At 48.6% G+C, this 13,121-nt stretch overlaps 1 protein-coding gene across 3 annotated transcripts; it reads right to left on the reverse strand.

The window, feature by feature from the left end:
• Positions 1-5,892: 5,892 nt before the first annotated feature.
• Positions 5,893-12,894, reverse strand: LOC142906550 (pre-miRNA 5'-monophosphate methyltransferase-like). Of its 3 annotated transcripts, none has more exons than XM_076054665.1 (2): positions 12,548-12,894; positions 5,893-7,160 (listed from the first exon to the last, which is right to left on the reverse strand). In XM_076054665.1, exons 1-2 carry the CDS (start codon positions 12,797-12,799, stop codon positions 6,525-6,527), a joined length of 888 nt encoding a protein of 295 aa, XP_075910780.1. In that variant the 5' UTR covers positions 12,800-12,894; the 3' UTR covers positions 5,893-6,524. The 3 variants fall into 3 exon arrangements, with proteins under 3 accessions (XP_075910780.1, XP_075910785.1, XP_075910790.1); XM_076054670.1 differs by lacking the exon at positions 12,548-12,894 and adding an exon at positions 7,776-10,026; XM_076054675.1 differs by lacking the exon at positions 12,548-12,894 and adding an exon at positions 7,791-10,022.
• Positions 12,895-13,121: the final 227 nt, after the last annotated feature.

Consider the following 13,121-nt stretch of genomic DNA (forward strand, 5'->3'; position numbering starts at 1 on the left):
TGTGATCCCTCCCAGCCCCGCCCCTCAGCGAGGGACAGTATAAAAGGTGGGACCCGGAGAGCTGAGAGGGCAGTTCGACTCAAGCAAGATGAAGAGCCAGTGAAGAAAGAAGATCGACTAGCCAGACCCTGGAACTCCTTTGGCCCGCTGTCCTGAGGGCTGGGTAAAGCAAGCCAGGGTGCGTCACCAGAGCCGAGAGGCCCGATGTCCTTCTGAGGGCCGGACTCGTGTGGCTGGTGATCGGGACCTGCGCCGAAGCTGGGCCAGGTCAGATAGCCTCCTGAGAGAGGACCAGGATAGAGGGAACCAGGGAGCTAGCGTGGGCTATAGCTTGGGGAACATTCCCGCTGTAGAGTACGGGTGAAGAGGCCGTTACCTCTTCAAGTATCAGATTAGCCACTGTAATTGAAGTGTCTGTAATAAATACGTGTTGCCTCCAAAGAACAGTCTCCGACGTCAATAAGGCCACTAAACATACATTGAAGAAACATTCCCAAACATTGAACATAGCAATACAAAAGGTCATATTGAAACAGATTCTCAAAGTCACTTTCTATGCAAGGGTGGCAGCGTAGATGGGAAGATGGGCGACTGGGGATGAGGCCGTGCCAGGAGTCGCTGTCGCTGGCTGCTCAATGACCACCACCCTCTCGGCCGCTGCAGGGAGGGCGCGGCGCTGAGCCTTGAACTTCAGCTTCCCGTCTTCAGTCAAGCAGCAGCTCACGCTCTGCGGGTCCACGTCCCTGGGCAGCTGCGTCTCCCTGTGGAACTCCTGGCAGCTGTGGCTGTAGCTGCCACTGCTGACTTCTCCGCTCTTCACCTCGCGCCGTCCGGCCACCACCAGCTTGTCTCCAGACACCTTCACGGCCAGGTCCTTTGTGGAGAAGTCCTGCACGTCCAGGGACACGACAAACCCGTCTGCCTGCTGCCGTGGGGATTCAATCTGGAACCCACTGCTCACGGCCGGCTGCTGCAGCAGTGCGTCTCTGAGGCTGCCCGGGGCCCGTGTGTGGCTGCTGAGTTGATCGACTCCACGGAAGATTCTCTCCATCCTCTCGATCTCGCTCCTCATGTCTCGCTGCAGCTGCTGGAAGAGACTTTCACCGCGGGGGTTCCAGATCGGCCAGCCTGGCCAGATGCTCCTCTCCATCATGTGCATCGCAGGGAAGTAAACACTCAGGGCCATTCTTGTTTGTTGATGCGCTTCACAGTGAGGCTCGCTTCAGCTGTGAGCGTTGTTGGTCTCTCGTCTGGCGATGTTCTGCCATTGCAGCTACAGGAGCTGCTTTTATAGCCCTGGCAGTAGCTACGAGCAGATGCCAGGGGCAGCCAGAAGCGTCCAGAATGACGCAGCTGCTCCCAGGGGCATCCCTCACCCACAGAAAATAGCAGTGACTCAAGCCTGGGGCTCTGCTTTGTGACGTCTTCTCTAAAATAAGAATTCTATTTCCATTCTAAACGAGCAGGCAAGATACAACTTTCATACACTCTAGTATTGAAAATATCAGTTTGCAAAAAACATTGATGTTATACTATAAAGCGGCATGTCCCTTTACTTGGCGAAGGATCGGGGTGTTAAACTCTACTTACGGTAATAATTGTTATTTTCACCTCAATATTACATAAAAAAAGTGTATTTTCAGTGTCCAGATTGGAAACATTGCTGGGTTTTTTTCTCTCCATTTTTAAACGTAGTTCAAGACATGGACTTGACTATATTTGTGCCAAATGGCCACCAATGTAATGAACTGGAATCATTCCACTCCTGATATAATTTTGAATGAAAACATCTCAGAATGGCATTCAACAAAGCTACACAAAAGAATGATACATTTTTCAGTGGCACAACTGGCATGTGCACAGATGTGCATGGTTGTCATTTTGGCTCCTGTATTTTCTTAATGTGCTGTATTCAGTATATGAATCAGAATCTTTATTTAGATATAGAAGGTACTGTCTGAATTTATTTTGTTTACAGCTGGATGGATGGATGTTAATTAAGAGCTATATTATCTTTATATATGGATGGAGAGCATTTTCATGATGCTAATTACGGTATATATACATGGATTGCTTGTAATTGGCCCGAAAACAAAGGACTATAATTCTAATGCCTAAGTATGGTTGCCACTTGTCCGGGTGTGACCCAATCAGGAAAATATTCGAGTGGCAAACTTTTACTGAGATCTCGTGGTATTGTGTTGAACATTATCACTGCACACTAGGCTGAATGAGAAATGTCTATGTTTAACGTGTGGAAATGATGTCAACCCTATTGTAAAGACCATGTTTCTGTAATTCATGTATGGTGTAGCCATTTAAGGTAATAAACTCTAACTCTAATTGATAACTTAATCTATTTTGGCCCCATTTGTCACTACGACTGATGGAATGCACGGCATATACATGACACAAGCTCAGGCATGAGTCACTGCTATTTTTGGGGGTGAGTAAAGTCCCTGTGAGAAGCTAAATCTGGACGCTTCTGGCTGCCCGTGGAATCTGCTCGTCAGCACTGCCAGGGCTATAAAAGCAGCTGCTGTAGCTGCACTGGCAGAACATCGGCAGACGAGAGAACAGCGCTCAGCTCAAGCAAGCCTCACTGTGAAGCACATCAACAAGCATGGCCCTGAGTGTTTACTTCCCTCCGATGCACGTGATGGAGAGGAGCGTCTGGCCAGGCTGGCCAGTTTGGAACACTCGCAGTGAAAGCCTCTTCGAGCAGCTGGAGCAAGACATGAGGATTGAGATCGAAAGGATGGAGAGAATCTTCCGTGGATTCGATCAGCTCAGCAGCCACATGTGGGCTCCGGGCAACCTTCGAGTCACCCTGCAACAGCCGGACGTGAGCAGTGGGTTCCAGATTGAAGCTTCACGGCAGCAGGCAGACGGGTTTGTCGCGTCCCTGGACGTGCAGAACTTCTCCCCACAGGACCTGGCCGTGAAGGTGTCTGGAGACAAGCTGGTGGTGGCCGGACGGCGCGAAGTGAAGAGCGGAGAAGGCAGCAGCTACAGCCACAGCTGCCAGGAGTTCCACAGGGAGACGCAGCTGCCCAGGGACGTGGACCCGCAGAGCGTGAGCTGCTGCTTGACTGAGGACGGGAAGCTGAAGGTCAAGGCTCAGCGCCGCGCCCTCCCTGCAGCGGCCGAGAGGGTGGTGGCCATTGAGCTGCCAGCGACAGCGACTCCTGGCACGGCCACTCCAGCCATCCACGCACCCACCTTCGCTAACACCCGTGCATAGAATTTGGCGTTGGGCCAACCAAGATTGTTACTTTAACCATAATATTTAGTTGTGTGCAGTAGCGTATATTGAAATGTTCTTCGTGAATTTGTACCACTTCAATTAATTGCAATACTTTTAATACAAAACATGAATGGTATTGGAAATAACTTAGTTTTTTGATTGTTTCAAAAGCTATCAAATGTTGTACTGTGTCAATAATATGAAAGTGTACAGCTTAAACGTAGACAGTAGTTTGCCTGGACAAATATTTAAAAGTGGTCGTTTCCACTGTAATACAAAGCTATTTATTTTGGGAAACAAAATACCTTTTCCGTTCTTAAGTTTTCATTCTAAAACATTAAATGCATCTAATATTCAGTATATATAAAGAACGTATTTATTTGCAATTTTAGATTCATGAAAAAAAATCAGGAATGGTTAATTATATGGAGATGACTCTTCCCTCTGTATGTGGAGAAACAGCAGTCAAAAACTGTACATGACTCAACATTTAAAATCGTTTTAATTGTATTATGCACTATGCAACTGAAAGAAAACAATGTTGAACACGAAACCCTCGTATGTGCTCAGAAGGTTGTATGTTTGACTTTTACAACTAAAATAAACAGAAAAAAGCATCTTCTTTTCACTGTTTTTTGCCCAGTACCTATCTGCAAACATTGGAATGAAACTTTTTGCAATTAACCATAACCGTTTAACCAGGCGGTAGAGGCTACCCACGTGCCCAGTAATCCGGCAATGTGCAGGCAGCAGCGAGGGTTGGTGGAACACCACACAGATGTTGTGAAACTCCCTTCCTGGCTCGTAGGGTGTACTGCAAGTGTGGAAACTATTTGTTCCATCTGTACAGGATAGTGTTGCCCCCCTTGCACACGTAGGTTTTCTCTGGGCACACCAGTTTTTCTCACACAGGTAAACACTCAGTAATTGACCGATAACACCTTCATATATAGAGGACTGCAGAGCTTGTGTGTGGTTTGAATTAGGCACTGGCTCTGCCTGTGGTTCCTCCTTGCGCCTCAGAGTCATCCTCCTCTCTCCTGGTGAGGGAGTGATTCCTGTGCGGAGGCTGTGGCGGGCGCGTTACAAGTTGACATGGATATACAGGGTGTTTGAAAAAGATGGACCCAATTTCAAAGCAGTATATTTCACGATGGCAACATGTTACAATTACACAAAAAGTTACAAACGGTTTACTGTGTTATCAAGTTTTCCTAACCATTTTATAAATGCTCTATGTGCCCTCCACCTGCTGTACGGACAACATCGAGACGATAGTTGAATTCGTCCCAAACGCTTCTCAAAGTGTCTTCTTCCACTGAAGTCACCACTGCCGTGATTGTGTTTGAGGTCATCCACATTAGTCGCTAATGGTGGCACAAAAACACGGTCTTTGACGTATCCCCACAATAAAAAAAGTCGCAGGGTGTGATGATGTCTGGGGATCTTGGGGGCCAAGGCGTGTAGCCCCAAGTCTTGGGGTTTCGTGCGACCTATGCAACATTGAGGCAGTGCGTCATTTAGAAAACGTCGAACCTGCAGGTGCCAATGTCGTGGTGCTCCGTCTTGCGGAAAAATGAAGCCATCGGAAGTTCAAGTGGAAAGAGTTTCATTCATGGGCGGTTCGTGGTTGCAGAGATATAGCGATTTCAAATCGGGTCCATCTTTTGAAACACCCTGTACATTGGTTCGGCAGGGTAGTGCGGTGCTAATCCAATTTAAAGAGCCCCCTTCACTCAAGACGTTTGACATAACTTACAAAACGGTGACAGAATGGTATGATGTAGTTGGCAGGGGCATGCTACAAGGATTGAGGAATGAGGAACTTAGGGATCACAAAGAGATTGGGAGGGAAAGGAAGGAGCGGTGGTGAGAGGGGAAGGAAGAGGCAGGCAACGGGCAATAGGGAAGAAGTGCGTTTTAAGAGAGGGAGAAGGGTCCCGGGTTCGATTCCTGACTCGGGCACCCCTTCTGCGTGGAGTGTATGTATGTTCTCCCCCAGTTCTGCAATTGAAAGACTTTACAGTTTTTAAAAATTAATCTCTTCATAAAGAATCACAACGAAGTAATATTGCACGAGCCTGGAAGGGCAGCGGGGCCTCCTGCAGCTCCTCGCCATCCCGCCGTCCCCCCTTCTCGCCCCATGCATAACCAGCCCCATGCTTAACCAGCCCCATGCATAACCAGCCCCATGCATAACCGGCCCCATGCATAACCAGCTCCATGCATAACCAGCCCCATGGATAACCAGCTCCATACACAACCAGCTGCTTCCTGACGTATGTACGAAAAAAAACTCACTAACTTTTAAGATTCTTTCATGATTGAAATTATAATTTTGGATGGTCGGTGACATTGTATGCTTGTGCGAGGCAGGACACTAAGTGCATGGCTATGAATAACAGACGTGTCATAACATTCCGTCACCACAAAGATTGTTCCATTGCAGCAGTTACAGCAAATGATCAGATTCCACTTCAAGGAATCTAATCAGGCACCAGTGCTGCTGCGTACCCTGTTTGCAGTAGGTACAACGGAGAAGTGTCATCTCCATGGGTCTCATCACACTGGTTTGGCCTCAAACATTTACCATTTAAAGATATTGATCCAAGATTATCAGTAACAAGTACAATGCACCCATCAACTATTTACAATGTTCAGATTTTATTTCACTATAAATATAAAAGTGGCATATCCAAAACATTTACATGTGCATTTCAATCATATTTCAGATGCACGTGGAAATCCAAAGGAAACAGGGACATAGTTCACCTTTACAAAGCAGCCTACACTGTTACATCATGAGCTGCCTTAAATTATTTGAGGAAAATCGCATGTGAAGAGGAAATATTTCTGTATGTCTTCCATGGGCTGGGTTTGATATAATTTTCAAAATACCTCCTCCAAACAATGATTTGAAGTTGGTGATATTCATTTTCCATTATATGAGATGCTGTTGTCCCATTTATATAAAAAAAAATCCCTTTATCATAAATGATTCTGGTTGGGTCCTTCAAAACGGACAACTCATTTTGTATACAATTTTCTTTTCAGAGGTACAAAAAAGGTATGTTTTGCATTGTTGTCACTTTATATATAATATTCTGATAAATTATAACACGTTTTCAACAACATGCTGCATTTACACGCACGACGAGAAAACAACGTACCATCAACAAATAAAGGTGTTAAAAACTGAAAAACACTTAACATTTCCGACCACGAATTCTCTCCAAATAGGCAACAGATCCTCGAAGGCCACAGCAGCAACGCAGTTTCAATCGGTACTTTTGTCAATGCATCCCAAGGCCACTCCCGTTCGTCCAAACAGCAGCAGGGACCGCCCCCACTCGGTGCTGCCCAGGCTGGACAGCAAGCGCATGTCTCCCTCCTCTCCCAGCAAGGCGGCCAGCTCATCGGCCTCCGCGCGGCCGCCACCGCCGCCAGCCCCACGCAGGAGCCGCAGATCCGGCAGGAGGGGGAACTCGGCCAGCCCCAGACGGCGCAGGCGGCGCGCGGCCGCTCGGTAGCACCTCCACGGCTGCGGCTCGACCAACAGGAAGGTGGCGGTGCGCGCGGCGGCCGCGAGGAAACGCCGCAGGCCGGCATCGCCGTGGTGCAGGTGAATCCACATCGTCACCGACATGCACAGGCACAGGTCAAAGCGCGCCCGGCCGTGGCGTCGCAGGAAGGCGTCCAGCGCGGCGTCTCGTGCTGCGGTGTCCATGAAGTCAAACGCCTCGTAGGCGATGACCTCCGGGTGAGGATTGTCGCCCTGCGCACGCTCCACCAGATCGGCGTCCAGGTCGCACGCCAGCACAGACAGCGGCAGCACGCGGGCAACCTGCCCAGAGCGTCCACCCTCGGGCTGGTCCAGCCCCGTCAGGTGCCGATACACAGCCACCGTCAGCTCCTGCGAGAAAACACGAGGACACCGGTGGCGGGTTTGTTTATTTGCTGGAGGATGTGGTAAAAAAACAGACGTGATGCGAGGATGGAGTACTTCATTATTCATAATGAAAATAAGTTAATACCTCAGTGGGCTTTGCCTGGTAGGATGGGGATAGTTTAGTTTTATTTGTATGTGTTTGGGTGATTTGTTTACCTCTCTTGCACTTTGCACTACTATCATGTTTTGTATTTTTTGTTGTTGTAACGTTCTTACCCTCCTTCTACTGGACGTCTGCGAAAAAGAGCTTTATCGCTCATCGCATTCCTCCAGTATGAATATTTTGATTCTGGCCACAGTATTAGATGCAACTTTATTCAATACAAACCTATGACGCAGTGATTCTAGGTCAAAAAAGCCAACGAGACTAAGTACGATGTTCAGCTACTGGCATGAATGCAACTTTAAATATCTAATAAACGCCTCAAACCGGTGATATGTCTGAACCAGTCCTTGACACGCACCTTCAGCAACCTTGATTGCCAAAACCACCCGTGACCAACATGGCATGGCATAGGCCTTCATCCAGCAGTTAATTGACAAAAAGTCTGGAGCTAATGATGAATTTCCATGACTCACGTGTTTGACACTCACATAATGATGAACAACGCGCATATGGGGTAGTGTATTCCATCTGTGGGAGAAAGGTGAAAATGCATTTTTGTAAACATGTCTCAGGCCCATGGCCACCCGCACTACCACACAGTGACTAGTACACCCCTACACTACCACACAGTGACTAGTACACTACCACACAGTGACTAGTATACTACCACACTACCACACAGTGACTAGTACACTACCACACTACCACACAGTGACTAGTACACCCCCAAACTACCACACAGTGACTAGTACACCTCAACACTACCACACAGTGACTAGTACACTACCACACTACCACACAGTGACTAGTACACTACCACACTACCCTACAGTGACTAGTACACTACCACACTACCACACAGTGACTAGTACACCCTCACACTACCACACAGTGACTAGTACACCCCCACACTACCACACAGTGACTAGTACACTACCACTACCACACAGAGACTAGTACACCCCTACACTACCACACAGTGACTAGTACACCCCTACACTACCACACAGTGACTAGTACACTACCACACAGTGACTAGTATACTACCACACTACCACACAGTGACTAGTACACTACCACACTACCACACAGTGACTAGTACACCCCCACACTACCACACAGTGACTAGTACACCTCAACACTACCACACAGTGACTAGTACACTACCACACTATCCACACAGTGACTAGTACACTACCACACTACCCTACAGTGACTAGTACACTACCACACTACCACACAGTGACTAGTACACCAACACACTACCACACAGTGACTAGTACACTACCACACTACCACACAGTGACTAGTACACCCCCACACTACCACACAGTGACTAGTACACTACCACACTACCACACAGTGACTAGTAGACCAACACACTACCACACTGTGACTAGTACACCTCAACACTACCACACAGTGACTAGTACACTACCACACTACCACAGTGACTAGTACACTACAACACAGTGACTAGTACACCCCCACACTACCACACAGTGACTAGTACACTACCACACTACCACACAGTGACTAGTACACCCCCACACTACCACACAGTGACTATTACACTACCACACTACCACACAGTGACTAGTACACTACCACACTACCACACAGTGACTAGTACACCCCCACACTACCACACAGTGACTAGTACACTACCACACTACCACACAGTGACTAGTACACTACCACACTACCACACAGTGACTAGTACACCCCCACACTACCACAGTGACTAGTACACTACCACACAGTGACTAGTACACCCGCACACTACCACACAGTGACTAGTACACCCCCACACTACCACACAGTGACTAGTACACTACCACACTACCACACAGTGACTAGTACACCCCCACACTACCACACAGTGACTAGTACACTACCACACTACCACACAGTGACTAGTACACTACCAATACCACACAGTGAGTAGTACACTACCACACTACCACACAGTGACTAGTACACTACCACACTACCACACAGTGACTAGTACACTACCACACAGTGACTAGTACACTACCACACTACCACACAGTGACTAGTACACTACCACACTACCACAGTGACTAGTACACTACCACACTACCACACTGTGACTAGTACACCCCCACACTACTATACAGTGACTAGTACACTACCACACTACCCTACAGTGACTAGTACACTACCACACTACCACACAGTGACTAGTACACCCGCACACTACCACACAGTGACTAGTACACCCCCACACTACCACACAGTGACTAGTACAGTACCACACTACCACACAGTGACTAGTACACCCCCACACTACCACACAGTGACTAGTACACCCCCATACAGTGACTAGTAAACTACCACACAGTGACTAGTACACCCCCACACTACCACACAGTGACTAGTACACTACCACACTACCACACAGTGACTAGTACACCCCCACACTACCACACAGTGACTAGTACACTACCACACTACCACACAGTGACTAGTACACCCCCACACTACTACACAGTGACTAGTACACCCACACACTACTACACAGTGACTAGTACACTACCACACTGTGACTAGTACACCCCCACACTACCACACAGTGACTAGTACACTACCACACTACCACACAGTGACTAGTACACTACCAGACAGTGACTAGTACACTACCAGACAGTGACTAGTACACTACCATACTACCACACTGTGACTAGTACACTACCACACTACCACACAGTGACTAGTACACCCCCACACTACTACACAGTGACTAGTACACCCACACACTACTACACAGTGACTAGTACACTACCACACTGTGACTAGTACACCCCCACACTACCACACAGTGACTAGTACACTACCACACTACCACACAGTGACTAGTACACTACCAGACAGTGACTAGTACACTACCAGACAGTGACTAGTACACTACCATACTACCACACTGTGACTAGTACACTACCACACTACCACACAGTGACTAGTACACTACCACACTACCACACAGTGACTAGTACACCAACACACTACCACACAGTGACTAGTACACTACCACACTACCACACAGTGACTAGTACACCCCCACACTACCACACAGTGACTAGTACACTACCACACTACCACACTGTGACTAGTACACCTCAACACTACCACACAGTGACTAGTACACTACCACACTACCACAGTGACTAGTACACTACAACACAGTGACTAGTACACCCCCACACTACCACACAGTGACTATTACACTACCACACTACCACACAGTGACTAGTACACTACCACACTACCACACTACCACACAGTGACTAGTACACTACCATACAGTGACTAGTACACCTCCACACAGTGACTAGTACACTACCACACTACCACACAGTGACTAGTACATTACCACACTACCACACAGTGACTAGTACACCCCCACACTACCACAGTGACTAGTACACTACCACACAGTGACTAGTACACCCGCACACTACCACACAGTGACTAGTACACTACCACACTACCCTACAGTGACTAGTACACTACCACACTACCACACAGTGACTAGTACACCCGCACACTACCACACAGTGACTAGTACACCCCCACACTACCACACAGTGACTAGTACACCCCCACACTACCACACAGTGACTAGTACACTACCACACTACCACACAGTGACTAGTACACCCCCACACTACCACACAGTGACTAGTACACTACCACACTACCACACAGTGACTAGTACACTACCACTACCACACATTGAGTAGTACACTACCACACTACCACACAGTGACTAGTACACTACCACACTACCACACAGTGACTAGTACACTACCACACAGTGACTAGTACACTACCACACTACCACACAGTGACTAGTACACTACCACACTACCACAGTGACTAGTACACTACCACACTACCACACTGTGACTAGTACACCCCCACACTACTACACAGTGACTAGTACACTACCACACTACCCTACAGTGACTAGTACACTACCACACTACCACACAGTGACTAGTACACCCGCACACTACCACACAGTGACTAGTACACCCCCACACTACCACACAGTGACTAGTACACTACCACACTACCACACAGTGACTAGCACACCCCCACACTACCACACAGTGACTAGTACACCCCCATACAGTGACTAGTAAACTACCACACAGTGACTAGTACACCCCCACACTACCACACAGTGACTAGTACACTACCACACTACCACACAGTGACTAGTACACCCCCACACTACCACACAGTGACTAGTACACTACCACACTACCACACAGTGACTAGTACACCCCCACACTACTACACAGTGACTAGTACACTACCACACTACCTCACAGTGACTAGTACACTAACACACTACCACACAGTGACTAGTACACTACCACACTACTACACAGTGATTAGTACACTACCACACTACCACACAGTGACTAGTACACTACCACACTACCACACAGTGACTAGTACACTAACACACTACCACACAGTGACTAGTGCACTACCACACAGTGACTAGTACACCCCCACACCACCATAGTGACTAGTACACTACGACACAGTGACTAGTACACTACCACACTACCACACAGTGACTAGTACACTACCACACTACCACACAGTGACTAGTACACTACCACACAGTGACTAGTACACTACCACACAGTGACTAGTACACTACCACACTACCACACAGTGACTAGTACACTAACACACTACCACAGTGACTAGTACACTACCACACAGTGACTAGTACACTAACACACTACCACACAGTGACCAGTACACTACCACACAGTGACTAGTACATCCCCACACTACCACAGTGACTAGTACACTACCACACTACCACACAGTGACTAGTACACTACCACACTACCACAGTGACTAGTACACTACCACACCACCACACAGTGACTAGTACACTACCACATAGTGACTAGTACACCCCCACACTACCACAGTGACTAGTACACTACCACACTACCACAGTGACTAGTACACCACCACACAGTGACTACTACACTACCGCACTACCACAGTGACTAGTACACTACGACAGTGACTAGTACACTACCATAGTGACTAGTACACTATACCACACTGGGACTGGACGAGTCTCACGGCCACGGCGTTGTTCGAGTGAACGTCCCGAGAGTTTCAGAACCTTCCCCAGCGGTCGACGTCCTCAGCCCCGTCCGTGGTAACGTGGAGTTGCGCTCACCCCGCTGTTGCAGCCCACGTCCAGGGCGAGGAACGGCGGCGCGGACTCCGGCAGGAGCCGCCTCAGAAGCTCGCGGGGCAGCAGCGCGACGCGTCGAGCCGGGGGGTTGAAGGCTGCGTAGTTGATGAAGTTCCCGTGGGGAGCCGCGCCTGGCTCCCTCTTCCTCGGGGCCCCGGGCGCTGCCATCTCCTCCCCGCCGTCCTCCTTCTTCATCTCCTCCTCCTCCTCGTCCTCTTCTTTCCTCGCCTCCATCCCTGTGGAGGCCGTAAGCGAGGAGGCTGTCAGGCGGGATCGGCACAAGCAAAAGGAGGGGAGCGGGACGCGCGAGTGTGTGGAGGCACAGTCAGCCATGTTACGTGGGGAAGTGAACACCGTGGAGGCACAGTCAGCCATGTTACGTGGGGAAGTGAACACTGTGGAGGTAATCAGCCATGTTACGTGGGGAAGTGAACACCGTGGAGGCAGTCAGCCATGTTACGTGGGGAAGTGAACACTGTGGAGGTAGTCAGTCATGTTACGTGGGGAAGTGAACACTGTGGAGGCAGTCAGCCATGTTACGTGGGGAAGTAAACAC

Source organism: Petromyzon marinus, chromosome 4, assembly GCF_048934315.1.
Source record: "Petromyzon marinus isolate PM22_M1 ecotype Great Lakes invasive population chromosome 4, UKy_Petmar_22M1.pri1.0, whole genome shotgun sequence".
NCBI lineage: Eukaryota > Metazoa > Chordata > Hyperoartia > Petromyzontiformes > Petromyzontidae > Petromyzon > Petromyzon marinus.